At 44.4% G+C, this 24,905-nt stretch overlaps 1 protein-coding gene across 2 annotated transcripts; it reads left to right on the forward strand.

Annotated features, from left to right (window-relative positions):
* The first annotated feature begins 608 nt into the window (after positions 1-608).
* Positions 609-24,002, forward strand: gabra1 (gamma-aminobutyric acid type A receptor subunit alpha1). 2 transcript variants are annotated; one of them, XM_067257764.1, is made up of 10 exons: positions 609-778; positions 3,212-3,311; positions 7,070-7,182; positions 8,096-8,163; positions 9,742-9,962; positions 11,089-11,171; positions 12,012-12,155; positions 13,335-13,487; positions 19,453-19,655; positions 20,292-24,002. In XM_067257764.1, exons 2-10 carry the CDS (start codon positions 3,235-3,237, stop codon positions 20,610-20,612), a joined length of 1,383 nt encoding a protein of 460 aa, XP_067113865.1. In that variant the 5' UTR covers positions 609-778; positions 3,212-3,234; the 3' UTR covers positions 20,613-24,002. The 2 variants fall into 2 exon arrangements, with proteins under 2 accessions (XP_067113865.1, XP_067113864.1); XM_067257763.1 differs by lacking the exon at positions 609-778 and adding an exon at positions 1,269-1,624.
* The last annotated feature ends 903 nt before the right edge of the window (positions 24,003-24,905 follow it).

Genomic DNA, 24,905 nt, shown 5'->3' on the forward strand with positions numbered 1-24,905 from the left:
AAACGTGTCCAATAACTTGCATTGATTACACTGACATTAAATGCAGTTGTTCCCGATGGTTGTCTCGCTAGTGATTAATGGGTAACGCAAACATTAACACACATTATTCAGTACGATAATGTGTTGACTTTGAGCGCAAGACAGACGGACGAGAGACAGAGAGAGATGGTAAGAGGAGAGTGTGTGAGAGAGGGAGAGAGACTGATGGACAGAATCGTCACTGAATGCCAATGCATGACGTCTCACGTAACTAATCACACATGCACTATTTTAACGTCATGTATCGTAACACAGAGCTGCACACGAGGCAAACCAGACAACAATCCGCCCCCACCAGTCCCAGTCTAAAATGTATACACTCAACATCACATCGATGATACATGACTTGTAACTGAATGGGTTACTGCCTTGTAAACGTATCAAAAGTAGTCTTTTATGTGGGGGTTGTATCCTATTATATGTATACGTGGAAGGCATTCCTCCATCGCTTGTCCTTCGTGATTAAAATGTCCTCTGATTTGTAGTTTAAATTGAAATACGCAGATGACTACAAAAATATACGCTTGGTATCATCAGGCGGTTTCTGCAGATGCAGTGAACAGCACTGCTCCTCTCTGCTCTGAGCTCAGTCGTGGAGTGCAAGCTATAGCAGCATAATATTTGGCCGCTGTCTAAACGTATGCGGTCCTGTTGTCTCGATGCGAATCGTGGGCTTTTAGGGTTCGGTGAGTTGTTCAAGGTGATTGTTTGGAGAGGCACATCTCATCGTCTTTAACGGGTGAGGGAATATGCATTTTTAACAAGACTGTCTTAATGCATGCATGCGTGTGCGGGATAAACAGTAAGTCACGTTATTTCCGTAGCCTTTGATGTTATACATTTAATGTGAAGTGTTGCTCTCTGTGTAAAAGACGATGCCTTGATTGTGTTCTTTCTTTAAAAGTAAAAAAGGCAATTTTTGTACCTGGCAAACATCAAACATCAGTCAAAGAGAGAGAGAGAGAGAGAGAGAGAGAGAGAGAGAGAGAGAGAGAGAGAGAGAGAGAGAGAGAGAGAGAGAGAGAGAGAGAGAGAAGGGGGAGAGAGAAAGGGAGAGAGAGGGAGGGAGACAGAGAAAAACAAGGGATCTGGTTGAAAATGTAAGAGGATTTGATTTTGCAGCCACTGAAAAGAGATTAAGTCGACAGCAGTGGAAGTTAAATTGTGCTGCATATTAAAAAAAATGGGCGGATTGGTCTTTAGATGAGAGATTGGTACCACCTTCCATACTAAAATCAAATCGTCCTGGCATGAAGTAACAGCCTATTTCACATCCGGTTTACCCAGGGACATGCTACTATTGTCCTGTAAAAGTGAAGCTTTATTTTACTGCATTCTCTTGTGTTTAGAGTAGATTTTGCAGTTAGATCACCAATTTGTCTATGACAGAGTTTGACTCCCCTCACCAATGAATAGTGCGCGAGACCTGCGCATACTCAGCGTCGTCAGCAGCCGCTTCTCGAGCCTCAAGCTAAAATTCGGCAGATCTGAGATCTTTGAGGATTTTTCTCATCGAATCCGTGTAGAAAAGATATCCATAAAAGTTTGAGGACACGACGCCATCGAATATCTCTGGCGCATCGCTGTAAGTGTACATTCATCGTTTTTCATTTTGCTCGTCCCGGTGGCAAAAGACGATAGGGAAATAACAGTTGGATTTAGAACTGCATTGAGTTATGATGAGCAGTGGTAGGATCCAGTAAGACTAGACGTTAAGGAGTTTCATTGGGAGTGGATGAGGTAGAGTTTGCTTATGAAATGAAAACCTTTTGAGGACATCGGAATCGGTAGGTTGTATGATGTTTCTACAGAGACGATTACAGAACTGGACAGCGCTCCGAATGTAGCATCATACAGTTGGTTTATCAACACCCATGAATTGAATTACCGGGCATGGTTAAAGCTCAGCCTCAGTGAAATGCCAGTTGCATGCTAAATATCTCGACGGACACAAGATATCCACACTGCGGCTGTATTTCCACGTATTCATTTAAGTGTGGTTGCGCGGAATTTTTCTTTTAATCTGCATCATCCCCGCTTCATCAAATCATGGTGAACTAACGGAATTTTAAGCGAACATTGCACGTTTGCTGCTCGTCTTCGCTCAGCGCATATCCAGTGCGCCTTGGAGGAACTCAAGCAAGTAACGGGCGCAGCTTCTAAAATGCATGTTTTATTGACGGGTTATTGTGTTCAATTGTGGTATAGGCTATAACGCCACATTTTTGGATTAGAGCCTATTTGTCTTAGTTAATTACTAGTCGTGGGAACATAGCCGATTTCAAACGAACAATTGTTCTGCATAGCGCAGTAACAACTCGCTGAAACTGGATTGCAAGCGTACAATGCACACAGGTGATAGAAGGTGAAGATCGAAATGCAGGTGGTTTATTTAAGATAGTGTTTAACTGCGGATCGACCAGTTTCTACGTTCAGGTTATGGGTGAGCTTTGTAGGCTACACATTTCAGATTTACAACCGGCAATGTGAATTTCTCCTTATATGCAATTATTACGCGTTCACATCCTGAGCCGTTGGGCCATCCTAAATATCTCCTTGAGAATCCTACTGTATTTAAGGCGACCGATGCACTAGCATCCAATGGACCCTGATGCCAAATGCATTAATCTTCGCTGTAATGGTTTTTAACCATGGGTCTGGGGCATTTCTATAACAACATATAGGTACTGCACTGACTTAATGGGAGCGGATGGTATTTAGCGGCTGTGTATGCGCGCTGCTATCTGCCAGTGTTGTGACAAGACCACTAGATTTGATTAATTACGTACATGTTGGCACATCTTGTTAGCTGGTGAGTCCACGAGGTGACATATCAAACCTCACAATGTTATGCTCGAGAATTGGAAACGACCTGATCGATAGATGAATCTTCCAGCTTGATATGAGTTGGGGTGGCTATTGCAAAATATACCAAAGAAACATAAAGGAAACCCCATTAGTGAGATACAGTCTATCATGATGCGTGGGGATTGTAGAAAGTTACATTTTAGGACGCTTTTAGATGTTGGTCTCCTGTTGGACATGCTCTGGATATTCTGCTTGACTGTTTTTAGCCATAGCTACCATTGCTCTGTCCTGTTAGTTTATGCATAGTCTCTCGCTACTATCGAATGCCATGGTTTGATGTGTTTTGTCTGTCCCTCAAATCCAGTGACAGATCCTCCTGCGGCAGTCATGTGTGGACGGAGAGTGTCCGTCCTGCTGTGTGTGTGGGCCTGCCTGCTGGTGGCCAGCGTGCTCGGGGGCAAAAGGTAAGCACCTTGGGCTTCGAACACCCCTTTCATCCAAACACCCCCCCCCCCCCCCCCCCCCCCACACCCTGTCTTGACCTTGCTGTGGAGCTTCAGGTGTTGTTGCAGGGAAGATGTCCACCGCGTTTCCATGGTCTAGTTACAGGACAGAAGCCACATTCATCAGAGACAGAGCGTTTTCTCAGTCGCAGACAAGAGCTGAATTAGAAACAGGGTTTGTTTTCCAGCAGCACGGTCCTGTCATGTCGACGTTTGAAGCTCGTACTCGGCTGTCATGCCCATTAGTAAACAGCTGATCATCTATCCGTGGGAGGTACGATTGTAACGATCATGTTTGGCCCGGATGACCATGTTTTTTCCTGTGGCTTATTTCTCGCGGAGTGAGGTAGTTCTGCCCTAGGCCCACAGTAATTGGGGCATCACTTCAGGACGCCACGGCGTAATTGCAGTGAGGTAATAAGAAGCGCAGGGAAGCTAAGGCGGTTTTGAACCAAAATAGCAATTACTGTGCCGCGCTTCCCTTTGCCTGAGCAGCCTCATGGGACAACACTGAATATTCAGAAGACGACGCGTGGCCGCGTGCGTCGTCGTACAGTGCGCTTCCTGTCGTTCACTCTGGGAATGTATGTTTGTCAAGTGGCACACTCGGCACGAGGCTAGTCCCATTGTAGCAAGTCCCACTTCTGTATGTCAGTCACAGGTCCCACTGCCGTGACCAGTGCATCACTGACACAGACGGATAGATAGACAGATAGATAAAGTGAGGGAGAGAAAGAAAGCGTGTCACATGGTACGTGTGAGGGAGAGATAGGGAGATGAGACGAGAGCTGACAGCAATATGACCCACGGGCGAAGATGGGATAGGGTCAAATGAATCTCCAGGATTCGGGCGAGAGACGCTCGTTTAAAGACATCTCACACATAGTCTACTCCTCAGCTTAATTGACAGAACTTTGACATTGACCCGAAATGTGAACAAGGTATCAGGGCTACGAAGGAGCCGTCAAATGCCCGAACTCAACGGTGCATGTTAATGTACATGAAATCTTATTTTCTCCTCAATAGAAGGCCGACACAGTGGTGGGCTCTGAAAGATACAGCACACAGTCTTGTTTTTTTTTCTACGGGCCTCAAATTATTTAGGTCAACTGTCAGAGTCACTCATTGATGCTGACTTCAATGGAAATACATTAGGATGCTTTGGTCTCTTACCTTACTGTGGCAACTGCAACCTAAGAACATGCAGCATGCCAAAGTGGGTATGCATCTGCTTACAATTTGCAGAGTGAGCAGACAGATAGAACGTTTGCCATTTCAGATGCAAAATTCATGACCGTACTGCAGTGCAATGCATATCTAATCAATTCCAGAAATTGCCATCATTGGTTGATTTTGAGCTGTTCTGTTCCCTTCACTAATCGGTAGAGGGCCTAATGTATGTCTCCTATGCAATGCCTATGGCATGTTTATTTTCACCCTCCTAAATCCACCTGATTGCTTTACTGAAGAACTGCGTGTGTAATCTGCAGACCAATTGTTATATAGCGATTTGATGCGCGTACCTTCATAATACAAATGCACACTATGGGAGGTTTCATGTAGGGAAAACAATCTCAAGGACCATCACAAGCAATCTAAGGAGTAGTCCTCCGGTCGTTAATTGGAAAGCGTGAGAGAGAAAGGGAGAGTGGTAGGGAGGGAGAAAGAGGGTGAGACAGCGTGCGTGAGTGAAAGATAGAGAGAGAGAGAGTGAGAGAGAGAGAGAGAGAGAGAGAGAGAGGGGTTCATCTTCAGTGGTCTGCCAGCGTTGCGAGCTGTTCTGTTGCTGTTCTGATGACCTGTAGATGGTGATGGTGTACAATGTTTTATGAGACAGTGGACCACGCTCATAGACGTGTGATGCTCTGGCTTTCCCTGCATCCCCTCTCCCTATCCAGGCTAGCTATCCCACCTACCCCACCCCCTGATCCAAAATATACCGTCAGTCAACACTATTTAATTTATCAGTCTCTTTTAGGGTGTTATTGCTCCAAGTATTTTGGAGTGGAAGAGAGCAACTCTGTATTGTGTGTCAAGGTTGAATATAAATTTTTTGATGAGCTTGAGTAGTTGTTCTGCCTTACAGCCAGTCAAGTGTATTTGCAACATAGCATAATATCGTCTTGTTGTTTTATTTCGCTTTCCAATGTCACATGACTCACTGTACAGTTTGCATGCTGGCCCTATCGTGTGTCTGCCTCGGCCTCAAGCTTAAAGAGACTTTGCAGTCTGAATTTTTGTTGTATCCCTTCAAATGAAGATTATGGTAAAACTGTCATGGTTTTCAGAGTGGCCATCTGTGAGTTATTAGATGCTTAATATAATTGCTCATTACAATGTTTGTGACATTTCACTAAGCCTAGTGGTATCGTCTGAGAGCGGTGTGGCAGGCAGAGGGATTTGAGAGAATGTTCTAGTATGATAGCAGAGAAATGTTGGCGTATTAACCCTTCAGTTGTCCCGGAGATGTGAGGAGGATGTCCTTATTGAGACAAGCGTTTAGCGGCTCCCATTCAGAGTGATGCGATCCACGGCTAGCTCCCCCTCCCCCTCTCTCCGGTTCCCTTTTTACTCTCTCTATCTTTCCGCATCTCGGCGAGCCTCCCTTTCGCTTTCTTTGTGCACGCTCTGTTTGTCTAGCTCTCTCGTCTTTCTTTATCGTTCTCTCTTATACTCCCCCTTTTCTCTGACTCTATCTCTCTCTCTCTCTCTCTCTCTCTCTCTGTCTTTCTCTCACTGTAACCAGCTCATCTGTGACCGACATGCATTTCCTCTCAGCTCTCCTGTCCTCCCTCCACTGATGTTGCATCTCCTCTTTACCCCAAACACCCCCTGCATTCCCCCCCCATTACATGTCCGTGCTAACTAATCTCGATGACCTATCCTTCTCCTTGGAGACGCTGTTTGAGCAGAGCTTGTTTCCAAACACTCTCGCCTGTTTATTTAGCTTGCAATCAAAGCAGTGCAGCCTGCTATGGGGCGGGAAAAAAGAAGATGATTGCTCGGAGGCGTACAATTATTTATGAGAGAGACACTTTCTTGTGATTATTGTGTGAGGAAAAAGGACCCTTCTCCCGTCTAACGAACTATTCACACACGACACTTCTCTCCAGTCACACCTTCTGATACATGTTACTGTAACACAACGTAGTTGCTTCTGTAGAGCTAATGATCATTGTGTTTAAATATTGACACAGTGAAGATTGCCTCACTCTCAGTATCATTGATTGTGAGTGTTACGGCTTTGCTCAAAGCATTTAGTTTTGTGCTCTTCAAAGAGAACATTCAATGAGGCCTTTGCTGTTTAAAGACCATATTAAGGTCTAAATAATGCATTCATATTACTGTGTGTAAATGTTTCTGCCCTGAGGATGAAAGAAATGTTACACATGCCTTTATAAAAATTCTGCCTCTTCAGAGGAAGTAGATTTTTAGGAGCAAGATGTTCTAGAACATTCCTGCATGTGCTATCGATTTTTACAATATCTCTGAATATTCAACTGATCTATAGTCTCTTTGTTTGACCAAGTTCCGGCTTCTTTTTGCAAACGGTTTTACAAAGCATAAACCAATGCAGATGGTAGCCTGATTCACCCACTATAGATAAGCTTCATCTTCTCTGAACGCTTATGGTCCAACGCCAAGACAAACATCACTTCATGTACTGCGTGTTGAGGACGAAGGTGATTTCAATTCGGACCTGTTTCTTGCTTCGTCAGCTCCGGACAGAACGGCATGACAGACGAACAGAAGGACAACACCACCGTGTTCACCAAGATCCTCGACAGCCTGCTCGACGGCTACGACAATCGTCTCAGACCAGGACTAGGAGGTTAGTGCACGCGGTGTGTGTGTCGTCCCCCCGTCCCCCTCGCACCCTCCTCACACCTCTCACAGGCGGCGCCGTGGAAACGAAGAGCAAACCAGCTAGCGCGGCGGGAGACGGTAACGAGACCGAGGGCACGTCCGAGCCAAGGTCTGCGTGCTGTATCCCGCTGTCCTGCTTGGGGAAAGATATCCGCGTTTTGATTTCCAGATCAACTCGAACGTTTTGATATCTTGTCGTCTGTAACCTAAATGAGAAGATAAATGAATAGGAAGAATCTTCAAGACGGGGATTAATCAATAGAGCAGGTTGTTGCCTCTGAAGCACGCGGTTATATCAAATAAACAAATCTCATAGATGTTTTATGTAGCCTCTTTCTGAGGACGGTGTAATTTTTTTTGGAACTCAGCTTCAAATCACTGTTATATTGTGGAGTGAACCGAACGGTGGTTAGAGGCTGTTTGTGTTGGATTGTGAAGGGCAATGAAAATTCAATCTGTAGAAGGACAAATATCAACCAGACGATGGAATATCAGATGCCCGTCTAACAGTGAGGGGATATGAAAGATTATGATGATAAAAATCCTTTTGGCAATCACTGTGCTATTTTCCACGTCAAAAAGAGCACCCCATGGTCTTTCTCAAATGTAGGAAATTGGAATTCTAAGACGGGTTTGAATGTTTTTTGTTTCATCATGTACATACTGCAGATATTTCAGGATTCCAAAATAGGTCTCATCTGACCATGGACACTGAAATCAATAACTGCAGAATTGTGTGGTAAATGTATGATATTTGTGTGGGCTTGGGGAACATGTCGAATTGATGAGATCAAAGGCTTGCAATGCTAGCTGGGATTAAGAGTCCTAATGAGGGGCCACTGATCGACAATCACTCTCCTCATTTCTTGCTTCAACAGAGCGTGTAACTGAAGTCAAGACTGACATTTTCGTGACGAGTATTGGGCCCGTCTCGGACCACGACATGGTACGCCCCTCCTACCCTATCTTTAAATGTCAGCACTCCTGTCTGCTTGTTCTGTACCTAACTTCTTTCAATGTGCTCCAAAAGGTAAACTGTTTATTAATTCCGTGAACCCCATTAGTATATTACATGCTGTAAATAAAATGTCACGGCCATGAAATTGTGCTCGTGATCTTTCCCCAGATAAATGCCACGTTGCGTTGATAAATATACGTCGTTGTTGGTCGCATATCTCAACCCCAGCAACTGGCTCTGCCTCTAATTATATCAAATATTTATAGGCGCCGTTTTTCGTTTAGCCGTGGTTTACAGTGTTTGGATGCAAGCGGTGAAGCCAAAGGCTCGTTCAAACAGTGAACAGATGGGTAGGCTTTAGTCACAGACGTCACTTTATAGCTGCGATGTAAAATGGATTGGGTTCACACGCTCCGTCGCTACTGTTGCATACAGTATGACTGAGGAGTTACGTTTTGTGTTTGTGAGAAGTGCTCTAGCAGATCGACTGTTCGTGTTTTCACATCCATTGAGCCGAACAATATCAGTGAATTGGGGAGATATGTGAACAACAAAAATGGAATAGAATGGGAAGACCTTTTGTGATCGAATGACAGATTGGCAATTGTGGGCTTGTAAGGGGTTGTTCTCTTGAACAGCTACAGTCTATTCAATGCTGTACTATAAATGAATAGCCCATCTGGATTTACACCTAATGGATATTAGACATTTTATGACTATTGAATAAATGTTCTGGCCACCATTGTCTCCCAGTCGCTCTCAAAGCGCAGTTCTGTTCACTTTAACTGGGCTTATTTGACATAATCAGACTTAATTACTTTTCCTAACATATGGGCCTGCAGTTTTTGTGCTGCTGATTTGGGCTAAGTCATGGAATGGGCTTGCCAATAGGCACTGTAACCACTTTTCTTCTCTCCGTCCACTTGCATTACCTCGCAGCTCTGTTAACGTTCACACTAATTGTCTCACTCGGGAAGAAAGGAGCACGTAGTAATTCCAGTGGCTAACTCAGGCATTCGACAGTCATTAAAATCCGCCCTCAGCTTCGATATCTGAAACGGAATATGTAGCTTCTTAATTCTGTGAATTCTGTAAATGATGTAATAACAAATTCCAAATGTGTCTTTAAAACAATCTGTTCATAAAATATACATGGAGACGATATCTGTGTGAAACGAAGCCATGTGTTATATTCATTCTGCCATATTTAGGTGAAATGTCGAAAGCACGTCCCCCACCAACTAAACGGAGTAAAACATGCACGGTCAGAGTCACTAATGTGACGAGACAGTGACCAGCAGGCAAAGTAGGGCACAGCTCGAATATGGAAGCTAAAGTGACACGAGGATGATGGGGGAGAGAAAGAAAAAAGATCAGAAAGGAGTGGAGGAAAAAAAAGAGGAGAAAGCATTACTCAGCAGCATCCCAGAGCCATGTCACAGGTCTGGAAGAGAGAGGTCGAGAAAACCTCCCTCGGGATCTGACATCTGCCTCACCCCCCCCCCTCACCCCTCCCCCACACCCCCACACCCCCAACTCCATCACCGTCCTCTCTCCCACTCGCAGGAGTACACCATCGACGTGTTCTTTCGGCAGAGCTGGGTCGACGAGAGGCTCAAGTTTAAAGGACCCATGGCGGTCCTCCGCTTGAACAACCTGATGGCCAGCAAAATCTGGACCCCGGACACGTTCTTTCACAACGGCAAGAAGTCGGTGGCCCACAACATGACCATGCCCAACAAGCTGCTCCGCATCACAGAGGAAGGGACACTCCTCTACACCATGAGGTAAGGGCCAATCCTCCACACCATGAGGTAAGGGCCAATCCTCCACACCATGAGGTAAGGGCCAATCCTCCACACCATGAGGTAAGGGCCAATCCTCCACACCATGAGGTAAGGGCCAATCCTCCACACCATGAGGTAAGGGCCAGTCCTCCACACCATGAGGTAAGGGCCAATCCTCAACACCATGAGGTAAGGGCCAATCCTCCACACCATGAGGTAAGGGCCAATCCTCAACACCATGAGGTAAGGGCCGAACCCTGATCACCGGGACATCTTAACACGGAGGATAGATTGCGTTTGCGCTCTGTCGCACAGAATGACTCTCTCTCCGTTTGAGTTTGCATTGGCTCGAGACCAAGGATTTTTTCCACGGTCGGAAAAAAAACGGCCTCCACTGAACAAATGTTTGTCATGTTTACCGTCGACCTTTCTCATCTGTAGTAGACATGATGGTATATCGCTTTGAATTTCTATTGCTCCGTACTAAAAAATAAAGTTGCCATCTACGGAGGGATTTATCAGTGTAAGTATTGGATGCGGCAGTCAGGAGCGTAGAGATAAGGCGTGGGCCCACAGAGTACGAGCAGACTCACTGGGAGTTCTTTTTCCATGTCTGTATTGGAGAGGAGACATCGTAAATAACGTGTCCGGGCGTGAACCCTGGCGATCCAACCTAACAGCGCTAATGTGGGGGTCAGAGGGGGAGAGCCATAAAGCATCCTTTAGCATGTTTATTGGGAGATAAGGGCACAGCGGGGAGTTCATAATGATGTCACCGAGATGACGGATGGAGGGGCGTGTCCGCGGGGGTGGGGGGGTGGGGGGGGGTGGGCTGACACGTCGTATTTCACGCGGCTGTCGGAGGGGGGCCTTGGGGGCTCGCACTGCGGCGTCACGTTGTCTTATCTGTGGGGAACGAGCCGGAATGTCTTGGACCTCATATCTGCCTCTCCACCTGCCCCCCCTTTTCTCTCTCTCTCTCTCTCTCTCTCTCTCTCTCTCTCTCTCTCTCTCTCTCTCTCTCTCTCTCTCTCTCTCTCTCTCTCTCTCTCTCTCTCTCTCCCTCCCTCCCTCCCTCCCTCCCTCCCTCCCTCCCTCCCTCCCTCCCCCCCCCCCCTCTCTCTAGACTGACAGTGAGGGCTGAGTGTCCCATGCACCTGGAGGACTTCCCCATGGACGCCCACGCTTGCCCACTCAAGTATGGCAGCTGTGAGTACTGCTACGTGGCCTTTCCACCCATACCATCCTTTCTCTCTCTCTGTCTCTCCGCTTGTCTGTCTCTCTATATGTATATTTCTCTCTTGTGCTCTGTCGGCCTTCCTCCATAGACACAAAGTGAACACCACGACTACTGGAGGTCTATCTCTCTATGTATTTCTCCTCTTCCATCCGATACGCCAGCACCAGTACCTTATCTGAACTGAACATTTGGTGACAGATGTTCTAAGCGAGGGACCTGCCCTCCCAGGCCCCCTTCCCCCAGGCCCCCTTCCCCCAGGCCCTCTCTCAGACCCTCAGAGGCCCGCCAGCCACACCAGGCTCACAGACCTGTGTTAGTCTGAGGCAGTACTTTCTGTCAACCTTCCAACCCAGCGTGCCAGCTGCTCCATGCTGCCAGGTCCTCCGACCCCGAATCATCCTTGAGTGTAGAGCAGAGAGAGATCGAGGGAGAGAGAGAGAGCGTTAAAGGATAGAGAGAGAGGGCGAAAGATGGGAGACAGACCGAAAGAAAGGAACGAAAGAAAGAAAGGGAGGGGGGGAAAGAGAGAGAGAGAGAGAGAGAGAGAGAGAGGAACGCGTCGTGACTGAACAGACCAACCCCTCTCAACCCCTTAAACCAAGCTCGGTCTCTAAATATTTTAGTGATGATGAGGCTCTTCTCTCGCTCGGCGCTGCAGTGCCGACCAGATCTCTGCAGCACTGAGGGAACACTGCGGCTGTGTCCTGACAGGTCGCCTCAGGGCGAGGATGACTTGACAGTTTCGAGGTCGGATTGAGACACTGTTTGGTGGTTTGTTTGTCTTTGCCCCTTCCCCCCCCCCCCCCCAGATGCCTACACCCGGGCGGAGGTGGTGTACGTGTGGACTAGAGGGGCGGCCCAGTCCGTGGTGGTGGCAGAAGATGGCTCCCGACTCAACCAGTACGATCTCATGGGCCAGAGTGTGGATTCTGGAGTGGTTCAGTCCAGCACAGGTTAGTTCATGTTACTGGATAAGTCTTCCCTCGGCTCCTCCACTTACTTGGAAGGAATTGAACTGTTTAAATTCCAACTCCCACATACACTAGGCGAAGCCCAATAAATGCGTTTCACTTTTAGCTCGCTAACTCTTCTTTTCAATGGTGAGCTAGCACCCTATTGGTTTAGCTGAAGCAGTTGATACGTTTACTTTGAGAACTTGTCCCAGTTTTGTAATTTCCCTTGAGGGCATCACTTTTTTTTTGGTCCATTGATACTGGCAAAATTAGTGACAGCATAAAATGGGTGACCCCTTTATGGCATCACTAGCCAGAGGCAGAGCAAGTGAAATAGTGCTTAAGACAGCCTTTTCCATACTTTCATTATTGGTAGGTCCGAGTGTCAATACCCCCTTCGTTCAGTTCCTTATGCAGATTCTGAGCTGAAATTGATTTATTAAACCAAATGTAATTAATTTCGCAGACCTATCGAATGAGCACATATCGATTCTTTTGTGTACGCATCTGTCAAAAATAAAATGGTCAATGTATTGGAACCATTCCCGGTCTCATTGAGTTGTCTGTGTTATTTCCCTAAATGCCTTGATAAATTGGGTTGCGTCCGGTTATTGAGTTAGTTGATAAATGATGGCCCATAACCAGCCCAATGAATCTAAATTTCAATAGAACACTGGGCTCTTAACGAACAGTAATCCACATCAGAGCAACTGAAACAAATTTCATATTCATGTTAGAATAGCTGGCTGACGCCATAGCTGGGAATTACATTAGAGCACACACACGGCACAGCACTTGATCAGATTGGTCACCTACAATATCCAGTATGGTTTTATTTCCAAACAGCAGTTATCTTTCATTTTGGAGAATGAAAATGTTTCCACAGCAACTGTATTGCTCTCAGTTACATATAGAGCAAACAATAAGAAAAGATATTTTGACTGCATGGAGGTGGAAAGTAATTTCTCATGACTCATGCACCCAACGTCTTCCGATGCAATCTTACCCATATTTTGACCAATATAAAATCAGTCGTCTGTCACTCTCATCCAATGTCAGGACTGTAATACAAATATTGGATGTTGGAAATTGTCAATATTTGGAAGAAAAAGAATCACAACATTTGAAAGGCATTCGTTCCTCTCACTCTCTCGCCCTCTCCTTCTATCTGCACCACAGGAGAGTATGTGGTGATGACAACACACTTCCACCTGAAGAGAAAGATTGGTTACTTTGTGATCCAGACCTACCTGCCCTGCATCATGACAGTCATCCTATCCCAAGTGTCATTCTGGCTGAACAGAGAATCTGTCCCTGCTAGGACTGTCTTCGGTGAGTCCTCACTGTTCCTCCGCCGTCACACTATCAGCCAGGACACAGCTCATTTGACTGAAATGAAATGACCATTTTCATTTCAAATTTTTACAGCTGACCATCTGGTTGCCAACCTACCAGCTTCCTTTGTTATGTGAGGGCTTATGGGCCGTCTGGAGCTCCTGTTGTAGGAGGCTAGAAAGATGAGATCTTATAGTCAGTTAGCAAAACAGACAGCTCCAGTAGATTTTGGATTATGTCCTAACATAAATTGAACTAGTTTAGCTGAATCATATTACTACTGTTTTGGGCATGTTAAGCCCAGTGTATGTGTGTGTGTGTGCGTATGTGTGTGTTTTTTGTGTTGCATTTGTCTGAGATGTCTTATGTAACACGGACCCCAGAGGAGAGCTGTCGCTAGTTTGCAGCATGCTCTGTAGCAAAGACTTAGCTTGACAGTCATTGCTTTCCTCATCCTCCCTCCCTCCTTCTTTCCTCTGCCTCTCTCTGTCTTTCTCAATGTTTTCTCCCTCTTCGTTTCTCCCTCTCTCTATCTGGTCCCCCCCCCCCCTCTCTCTCTCTGTCTATCTCTCTCTGCGCATCGTGTCTCCCTTGGCCGAGTATTTTATGGGAGCTTTCCCACCAACGTAACGGGGCACGTGCCCAGTTTTCCAGTGACATATTTTCCGGGAGGTTCTTCTGCAGTGCCTTAGTTAGTGTACCTGTGCTGTGTCTCACGTGGAGAAGAGAGAGAGAGAGAGCGGTGCGTGTGTGTGTGCGAGGATGACCTAGATGCATACACACAATCTGGTCCGCGCGTGTCCCACTTGTGGTTTTACTGCGCTGTAACGCCTGCGTCTGTGTGCAGCGTGCCTCCCAAACAGCCCTGCTCACTCCCAATGAGATGCCAGGGAATTTGATCCCACCTGCTGTCAGAGCCCATGTCAGTGGTGATGGAGAGCAGATCATGGAACATGGATCTGATAGTGACACCCAGGATGGTTTATTGTCTGTTTCAGTACCGGTTCTTTGGTAGATGCGTTACTATAATAGTACCATCAAGCCTTTGAACAGGATTTATTGCTGTTTCACTTCACACCTTGGACCTTAACGTATTTATATTGTGTATCCGGTTATATAGTTCCTTCTCCCGAGGGTTTGAATCTCTGCATAGGTTTGGCCATGGAAGATATTCATTTTTTTGTGTGTTTACTGGTGCATCCATCCACAATGTAACTTCCATAGTTTCAGCAGCAAACAATGATCTTTTGCATTGTGGTGCAAGTCTGGATTTGTTGTTTTTTTGATAGCAAGCATACACTGCCCAAACACAACACACAGCACCCCCCCCCCCCCCCAACCATAATAAATAGGCAATTTAAAATGGCAGCAGTGAGTACAGTTATCTATTTTTGATTGTGCTGATTAAAGATGCTGATAAATTCATAGCCCTTTCAGCGCAGTTGAAAACCACAGTATCTACAATGTATTTATTTACTGCCAAAATAAAACACAAACAAAATAGATGATGACGATAATATCATCAATGTGGTTCTGAAGGGAACATTTAATTAATGTATTCCATTACGTTTTGTTTTGAAGCCTGTGTCTCTTGTCCCATTGTACACTGCCTGACTGGCATGGGCATCAACAGTGCTCGGAAGATTAGCTCTCTGTCCTCTTTCTGCTTTCAGAGGTTTAAAGGGTATTTACTGGCTGTTCCAAACTGCCGTTTGATGTATCGACTGATTGTGTGTGTGTGTGGAGGGGGTGTATGTGTGCATACGGTATCATGTGACGTTTGCATACACGGGCACGGGCTGTGTGTGTGTTTTTTTTGTATGGGTGAGATTTACCAGGCCCAGTGATTGCAGTGTTGCCAATAACAGTGGGCTGATCTGTCATCTGAAGACATGTGGAGTTGGCACACATCACTCACGCCGCGCTCTCTACCCATCCGGGCGTCTCTCTCTCTGAAAACAGAGGCGAGAGTGACGGCTCTGAAACCAATCTGACCCGATAGCTCCCGCAGTCAAACAACGGCAGATGAGGTCGTCGTTATTGACAGGGACTTGAACCAAGCAGAAGCCTTGACGTTGAAAGCCACACACACACGCGCACCACCATCTTCTGACGAGACCCACTCTACAAACTCCACTTGCATTCACAGCGGGAACGCGAAGAGACGGATTGGTCGTCATTGATTTGGATAAACCCGATAGCTGGCCTGTAAATTCTCGATCTCTCAATAGAAAGGGAACTGCATCAGGATCCATGTGATTACTGTGTTAAAGTGGGATGTGTAGCTCACAGTTGCCCAGTTGGGGATTGTTATAGCTCTATGCTAGAGTGTTTGACTGCAGATCAAGAGGATGCAGGTTCAGATCCCCCCTGGTATTTCAGTTTGGATAAGAGCATATGCTAACTACATTTATTATCTTGAATTGATCCGGTAGATCTGGAAATCATCTTTTCTGTAACAACGTGAGTTAATGTCTCCATCTGGGGGTTCATCTTTGGTATTCATATGATACAATTGTCGTCCTCTCTCCATCTTGCCAGCCTTGGCTCTTTGTCTCACGCCCCACCTTATCATTTATCATCTGCAAAAATTCATTTTTGCCCGGTGCTTTTTCATGCCATCTCTCTTACATTTTTCATGTCTCAGCGGCATGTGTGCAGAGACAAACCTTGTTAAAAGATATGTATCATCGAAAGCCACTGTCAGGTCCCATGCACACAGAGCTAAATGGAATGAAGGGGCTCCTAACAATTGAGTTATCCCACGATTAATCCCCTCAGAACTTTCCAGATGGGTGAATATGTTCATTAACAGGCTTCAAACTCCTGGGAGTCTATTAGTTTAACTTGTCAGGGTGAGTCATTTAAGACCAGTGCCAAAACCATGTTTAAAATGAATCACTTGCTGCTGTTATAGATCATTTTAAATAGGCCACTGCTAACAGCTTAACAGTTCTATAAGTAAACATTGTCAATTAAAATTTGCAAGCCATTCACAAGCCATCCTGACTTATGTTGTTGATCATTTGTAACTTTCTAATGGAGAAAAAAAGGGCAAAGGGGCATGTGCCCTGTTATTCTGGTGGAGGCCTGTGTTTGACCCTCGGTATTAGTGTGACAGTGTGTTATTGTTGACGAGTAGATGGCGTCAGACTGAACAAGGGACTAAACAACATTGTACCATTAAAGTAAATGAAAATATGTATGTAACAGCATTTTTAGAAGTACCCAACAGTTTTAGAGGTCTCTACACAAAACTCTGTCAATGGTGGAGATTATCTACAGGACTATTTAGCTACTAAGAATTTATTTATTTTTAAATCCATCCCATTTTTGGTAGTCAAAAAAGGGGAAGTTAGGAGCGAAGGAGTAGTTTCCATGGCAACCCGGCTCACTGTCCTCAACGGATCCTTTAAGAATCTTTATGCAAAGAGGAATCGGCCCTCGACCGGCCCCACGTTCATGATGGATGCCAGCCGCCCCTCCCCCCAAGCCTCTTCCTCACCCCCCCCCCCCCCCTCCCGCTTCCTACCCAACCCAACCCCCCCCTCCACTTGCCTCCGCCTACTTTTGCCCCCCCCCCTCCCCGCCTCCCTCCCCATGGAGCTTCTCAGGCACGGGAGCAGTGGTTGTGATTCTCCTTCCCCTCGGGCTCCAGGGGCTCCAGCTGAGCCCCTAACAAAATGGTGGCATGCAGGGGACCTTGGCTCCGGATCACCCCGGGCAAATCTCATAGCATGGAATTCATGCCACTTCCACTAGCGATCAGACTGATGCTGCTGCGTTTGTGTTGGCTAAAAAAAGCTCTCTGAGCACCAAAACACCATGAGCCGTGGGGAGCTACCATGCCAAAATAAAGGTTGTAGATCAAGGGAGGAATATCTTAACTCACTACCCAAGGAGATTGAAGGAAGAAGAATGGAATTCATCTAATTAACCAGTGGACTGAACTGACCTTCAGGCCTCACCATGCTGTTCTCGGCTAAAGCTTGCCCAGTGGCATTCATCTCCTACTGAAATCCAGAGGCCCATTTGAACTTTGTCTGTCTTCAAATGTGCTCAAAACACTGACATCATTGCATGACCAAATCATTAATTATGATATGATATTTCCACGTACGCCTCACAGAGCAGAAGGGAACTGCATGTGACTTGCGAGTGGAGGAGGAGGGCGAGTGATTGATTCATCAACACCACAAGCACAACAAAGGAGAATTCACAATTCTGACATGAGATATCTTTCAACGCTCGGAGCGCAAAGTTAAACACTCACTGCCGGTGGCTTTCACTGCTGTGATGTGCGTGCGCTATCTGTTTTTTTTATTTTTATAAAAATGGGCGGTGGTTCTACTGTAAAACCAAAAAGGCCATAAGAGAGTTAGAGAGTTACACACAGCATAATGGGTATATTTCAAAAGGTTGTTTCTTATGTGAAGTCCAGAATATATTCTTCGGACCGAATTTGAAGGAGAATGAAGGAAAACCTTTGAAAAACATATCTTTTCATGGTTTGCATTTGTTCTCTCCAACTAATATTATGAAAAGAGGATTCATGAGAAAAATCTTGCATTGCCATGCATACACTTAGCCTCAAGGGCCGGTGAAGAAGAAAAGTAAGCCCTTCTCAAATGTACTTTCAAATAGTCAATATTACACTGGTTAAATGCCAGTGTACTGCATGACACTACTGAGTATGGGCTGACACGGGCAGATATTGATTGTGGTAAGGAAGGCTCCTTGTGATTTAACACTTGACATCCCTGTGAGGAATTTCCGTCATATAGATTCCTGATAGGTCATCATTTGGATTGACATAAATCATGGACCAATGGGGGCAGCGGGGGCTCGTGTTTGAAATTCAGGAGCCGTGTCTCAGCTCCTTGCCTGGGAACGCGACCTCGCCAGAGTTCTCCGGCGAAAGCCGCTGGGCTGTTGATGTCTGAGGGGTGTAAACAGCTGCAGTAGTTTGTGTGGGTGAGCGTTACACCATCCGACATCCTCTGACCTGCTTCCTCGCCCAGGTCTCACCTCACCGATTTGCTATGTTTTCATCACACATGAATCATGCTCTTCCAATCGGTGTTACCGGAGAGAGGATACGCCCTCTTTATCATAATGAAGGAGCAGCCAAGTCATGATTATTCTGTTGTATGGTTGGCCTCTTATCGAGCACCCTTTAACCCAGTAAACCTTTACATAGACTTGATGCATTGTACTTTATGTTAAGTGTTCTGGGACGTCTGCCACATGGATATTTCTTTATGTATGAAGAGACATACATCCTGTGTTTAGGTGCTGCATCATTAAAAGAAACTGCTATGTTTCCATGCTATTACCCAGCATGAATTATATGTGTTCCCTGGCACATGTGGGATTTTTTGTTTCTTGGGAGGACCCAGCCTCATTGTTCCTCAATCCATGAAGTTGAGAACTGGGAGGCATTGGAGAAGTTGGCAAGCTTTGCAGCGGCTAATCAAAATGTAATGCCCAGGCTGCTAACATAATGGTAGCTTATGCTTCATCCATTTAAGCAATTTTACCCAGTGACCAATTGTGCTGGTGCTGATTCAAGATGTGTAGTGTTACACATGTCAACGGCACTGGGGTTGGCTTGTGCGGAAAGTCCCCATTTTGGAAATACCCTGTCTCGCTGGATTAGGCTAGACTGAGTGGGGAAGTTGTCGGGTGTCGAAGCGCAGACGTACTCACAGTACCAGAAACTCAATATCCAATTTTTGTATCCGACAGTAAATTAGCACTTGGAGTAGTTCTTGCCACCCATAACAATAACGTATTTTCAAGTCATTCAGCACACTTGGTTAGTACCAAAGACCAAGTTGTTTTGTGCTCCTGCATTTCATGAAACGGGGAAGCTCCAGATCTCGTGTTGTCGCGCGACAATTTTAGGATGCGGTTATTGTAAATGATGCTAATCCATTCTGCCTTCTTCCAATCCCGACAGGAGTGACCACTGTGCTGACCATGACCACCCTCAGTATCAGTGCTAGGAACTCCCTGCCCAAGGTGGCCTACGCCACGGCCATGGACTGGTTCATCGCCGTGTGCTACGCCTTCGTGTTCTCCGCCCTCATCGAGTTTGCCACTGTCAACTACTTCACTAAGAGGGGCTACGCCTGGGACGGCAAAAGTGTTGTGCCAGAGAAGGTATTGTCCTTTCCTCTGCGTTATATAAATAGTACAGTGCTTTTGTTTGGAATATGGGACTATGTAATTGGGAAGTAGATTCTCAATTCAGTTGTAATGTTTTTTTTTATTGTATTTATTTGACCTTCATTTACACAGAGGGAGCCCCAGTTAAATATACTTCTCCTTTCCGAAGTTGATGCAGGCTAAGGACATCAGAATAACAGCTGCATTTTCAGATGGGTGAAAGCAGGACAGTCAGAGCTCCATTGTTGGAGAAGCATAAGTGTTAGGGTTCATCGGATGTCTCCGACTCATTTCACGGCAAATGAGATTCATTGGACATGACAAGAACATCAATAGTTTAGTGTTCCTCCAAAAGCTTTCGGGTGCAGGCTGTCTCGCTGCAGGCACACTACCTTGTGGCCTCTGGCTCCCATTTGAAACATTGAAACTAATAATATACTCCCTGATGGACCAATGCATTCACAGCAGTAACTGGGAGGGGCCAGGCTTGCTGACAAGCCGTGGGATTTATCAGACGCCTTACAGCGTCTTAGTCTGAACATCCGACTGAAATAGCTTGTCTGAAATCGTTGTCCTGTATGTATCTGTTGGGCCGTACTCTAAAATGAAAGCCTTTTCCCCTCCACGCAGCAAAAGAAGAAGAAGGAGTCTCTCCTAAAGAAGAACAACACCACAGCGTACCCGGCGGCCACAGCTACAGTCTTTGCCCCAAACATTGCCAGGGACCCTGGTTTGGCCACCATTGCCAAAAGCGCCCCCCCTCCCCCCACCGAGCCCAAAGAGGAGCCCAAGCCCAAACCACCGGAGGCCAAGAAAACCTTCAACAGTGTCAGCAAGATCGACAGGATCGCCAGAATAGCCTTCCCACTGCTCTTCGGAACCTTTAACTTGGTCTACTGGGCAACTTACTTGAATAAAAAGCCCAAATTGCAGGGGATGGGGCCCCACTAATCCTGATCCCACCTTCTTCTTCTTTCTTTTCTTCCTCTCAAATGTTTATTTTCAGAAAACATGGTGTCCATACTGGTCAAATTCCCAGTTGCCACATTGCTTCAGTGTCATCTAACTTCTAAGAGATAAAAAGAAAAGAGAGAAATGGTCTTAGGGTTCAAATGATGTGGTGACTTTAAATGGGAATTGTTAGGAATGGGGATTGTGCTACTAAGAAAATATCCTATTATAAATATATATACTGTATATATATATAGGCAAGAGAATGCTATTCTACAAATGCACATAGCCCGACAATTGTTAAGGATCTATTATTTCTAAGTTTGTTTGTTTTGTTTTCTGATATGTTCAGTTGATGTTTAGCATCACACCATTGACCCTGTAAAAGAAAATTGTGTACTTGCATGGACCGGACAAATTTTCTTTTCAAAAACAGATCAACTTTTGACAGACGCCCTAGTTTGTTTGATATTGGTGACAAAATGCTACCTTCAATTTCTGTCAAATAAGCTTCCATTATCCGTAGATGGTGTGTTTGGGCTATTGGTTTTCTCATTTGAAAAGAATCACAATAGGGTTTCAGCAATAGCAATAAAACATGTCTCAGTGAAAACGTCATTCATTCATTTAAAAAATAAATATAAAACAACTCAATCATTAATGTGCTTAACGTTATGAATACTATTTATTTAGTTTTATTGTAAATAATATAAAGTGTTAGAGATGTCAATATTATGTTTATGCGTTGCAAAGTGTAACTAAAGGGTATTAATATAGGAAGGGTATTTAGAGGTCGTTTTATATGAAAATGGTTTATATGAAGAGAGTATTCACTGGTTCACTTTGAATTGACTGTTTCTTACCAAGTAACTGGTCGCTGGTCAAAACAGTGATGCTAAAGTACAAATTAAAGTAAAACATTAAATTGAATTTTCACTAACGACATTGTATTAAGGAAGGAAGTCAGAATGTAAAACTGTCAAATCTAAATGTTGGAATGCATTTTATATTTAGAATTAAAACACTCTTATTCTTTACTTTTCGGTTTCTGATTTCTATGGCAGAGATGTGAGAGGTTCGCAGGGTAGGGACCTAGATGACAAGCATCATGGTTTTTTCCGTTGGTTTCAAACGTTTGATAACAGCTTCATGCAGCCAGATAAGCATTGCAGCGGGGTGTGTGTGTTAAGTGTGAGGAGCAGTGCCTTTTCCATTTCCAGGGTTGATCCATTGAAAGGCTACTACTCCACTGGTGGTGCAGCAAAGGTTTTTCCATACCACTGTATTGTACGACTGTGTGCTGTAGTCTCCATCTTCTGTCGATGTTTCAGAGAATACTCAGAAAGTACCAGCTACACTGCCTTCAGTCCCACATGCTTGTTGAGGTCAGTTAGTCTTGAACACCTTTGTTGCTGCTTATAGGAGCGAATGATAGAGAGATAGAGGGAGAAGAAGAGAGAGTTACAGAGGGAGGCGATGTGAAGGGTTTTAGACCACGTCGGCGAGTGTTGTGCTCCATACACAGGAAATGTCTTGTAGTATTTTTGGTTGTAATGAATCTCTATTTTTGTAGCATGATGTCAACCCCTTCTCAGAGACAACAAACAGGAAATGAACAAAACCCGTCAAAGTAGTGTTCTTTCCTCTTCTTTTTCTTTTTTCTTTATGACACATATCAAAACATAAGATGTTTCCTCCAACATGGCACAAATTTAGTTGAGCATTGTCCATTGCAAATTATATTTATGTAGCAATATTAATTAGCAAGGGCTTTTTTGAAACTTTCCATCTGAAACACTAATTGTCTAGGTTAAATATCTATAGTAGCTTTATGTTGAACTCAATAATTGGAGTTCCAGAGTGATTGTATTCAAGCAAGCGTTTGGGTTCAACATTGTTTTCTTCCTTTCTCTTTGGAAGGCATCGATACCTAACTTTGTTTCAGAACTCTCTGATCCAAATTAGGGCAGGGTCATGGCAGGTTTTATTAAACAGTGTGCAGAGATGAAGACCAGGTTGGAATTCTGTAGACTTTGTGTGTTTACTGGCATGCACAGAAGGAATGAAGAGAGTTTTGGTTGCGTTGTGATCAAAGTGAACTGCTAAGTTGTGGTCTTGGTATGCAAGTGAACGGTTTGAACAGCCTGCACAGGGTCTGTTTCGCTTTGCGTCAGGAAGAAAGTCATTGTGAACTGCTGTATAAATGTGAAATATATATATTTAAATATATACATATATTTCAATTCAAGACTTCTATGGATGTCTATCATCATAACAAAAAAGATACATGTAATATAGATAATGCATATGACTATATGACTATTTAATAAAGATACTAAGATATGAAGATGATGCTAAATATTGTTTGTATAAACCTATTGTTATGCATTTTGCACACTCCAGGCATCCTTTACATTTATGTAGACAGCTTTGTGCTATGCAAGGATAGCTTTTAATCACATTAATTTGCTTATTTTCCCCTGGCAATTGTGTTGCAAATTAACAAGTTATGGTAAAAAGAAAAGAAAAAAAAAGAAAAAAACTTGTTACTCAACCATGCTCCCAAATAACGTTTTTCCTCCATTTTGTTTTTGCTTGTTTTACCATGAATAAGATTTTCACACGGGGATTTTTCAATGGTTGACAGGAAAATGGCTTTGAAAGTTAATTGCACAATTTTCAGACATGGCAATAAAAGGATTCTAGAGGGGGGAAAAATGATACATTACATTATTATTAGGCTAGTATAATTTTTTTTTCTATTTATATAATACAATACAGTTGGGTCATGGTATACTGAAGGTTAAAAGTTGAATAAAGATGTATTTTTGTTTGATTGGCTCTTTAGACAATACAAAGTATCTAAAATCCCCTTCTGTTCAACTCTAAACCACAACCACTGCTATGATACATCTCCTGCACATCACAGTTAAGAAAGACCCATCTCTTTTGGTGACAAACAAAAATGTGTAAAAAGCATTTGTAAATTGTATGCTCCAGATCACGGAATGTGAAATAAGTGTCACACTGAAAACATGAGCTTCCGACCCTAAACCTTTCACTCACAGCAAAGATATCGTGTATATAATGCATCGGTCTACATATTTAACAGGTCCCTTTTATTTACATAAAGCAGAGTCCCCCATTGGTGATGATAATTCTGGACAGTTCTTGATTTTCAGAGTTGGTTCTTTGATTAATGTTACTGTAGATACCTGTGGGAGTTTTTAGTTGAATTCTTGTGTTATATTATCTTTTATTTGATTGAACTGTAAAAAACGTACAAAAAAACGAACAAATAAATACTTTTGTAAAGCACAAACGTTGTCTAGAGAAATGGATGATGGTGACATATTTTACCTACTGTACACAGATACAAACCTACAAACACCTAACCACACACACCTAACCACACACACACACACACACACACTGCTGATATATGTCAGTGCCATACGAGACATATGTTGAAGTTCATGGAAAGGCTTTGTTGGATTAGCTGAAAGGATGACCTTTGTGTAAATGTTTGTTTTTGTTATGATATGGCCCTGTAGAATGCGATTCTCTGCCTAATGTCTTTAAATAAAAGAGGGAAAAAAAGAAGGTCTTCCTGAAATATTTATCAATGTCCTGATAATCCTTCTACGGTACGCTGTAGATTTGTTTGTGTGAGAGCAAACAAGTACAATGCCACCTTGTTTACCTCAAAATCTTTGGGGTTCTCTTTCCTTCACTGTCCCTCACTCCATCTCTTTCTCTCTTCAGCTGAAATATCTGCAAGACTAGATCTAAACCAGCCTTCTGTTGCCCTTTAAACATGCCACTGCCTGTTAAAACTCTCTCTACACATCCTGTTCCTCTCTCTGTCCCTCTCTGTTGTTTGACTCAGACTTTTATAATAACAGTTTTTGCTCTGAGTGAGAGACTCAGGGGGAAAATATCATGTTTAGAATGCAACGACACAGACAGGAGTCTGAAGCTTGTATGAATTCAGTATTTGATTCTAGAGCTGAGGACGGGAAGGCTTTCTCATCGTCTCTCTCTCTCTCTCTCTCTCTCTCTCTCTCTCTCTCTCTCTCTCTCTCTCTCTCTCTCTCTCTCTCTCTCTCTCTCTCTCTCTCTCTCTCTCTCTCCCTCTCTCTCCCTCTCTCTCCTTCTCTCTCCCCCTCTCTCCTCTCATGCCCTTCCCCAAAAGAATCTTCCTCTGGTCAAAGTAAATTAGCCGAGACCTCCCACGCAGATGAAGGAAAAGCAGCTCTGGATCCATGCCTCCCTCGACATGCCGTCTCTATT

The sequence above is a fragment of the Osmerus mordax genome, chromosome 19 (assembly GCF_038355195.1).
Source record: "Osmerus mordax isolate fOsmMor3 chromosome 19, fOsmMor3.pri, whole genome shotgun sequence".
Classification (NCBI taxonomy): domain Eukaryota; kingdom Metazoa; phylum Chordata; class Actinopteri; order Osmeriformes; family Osmeridae; genus Osmerus; species Osmerus mordax.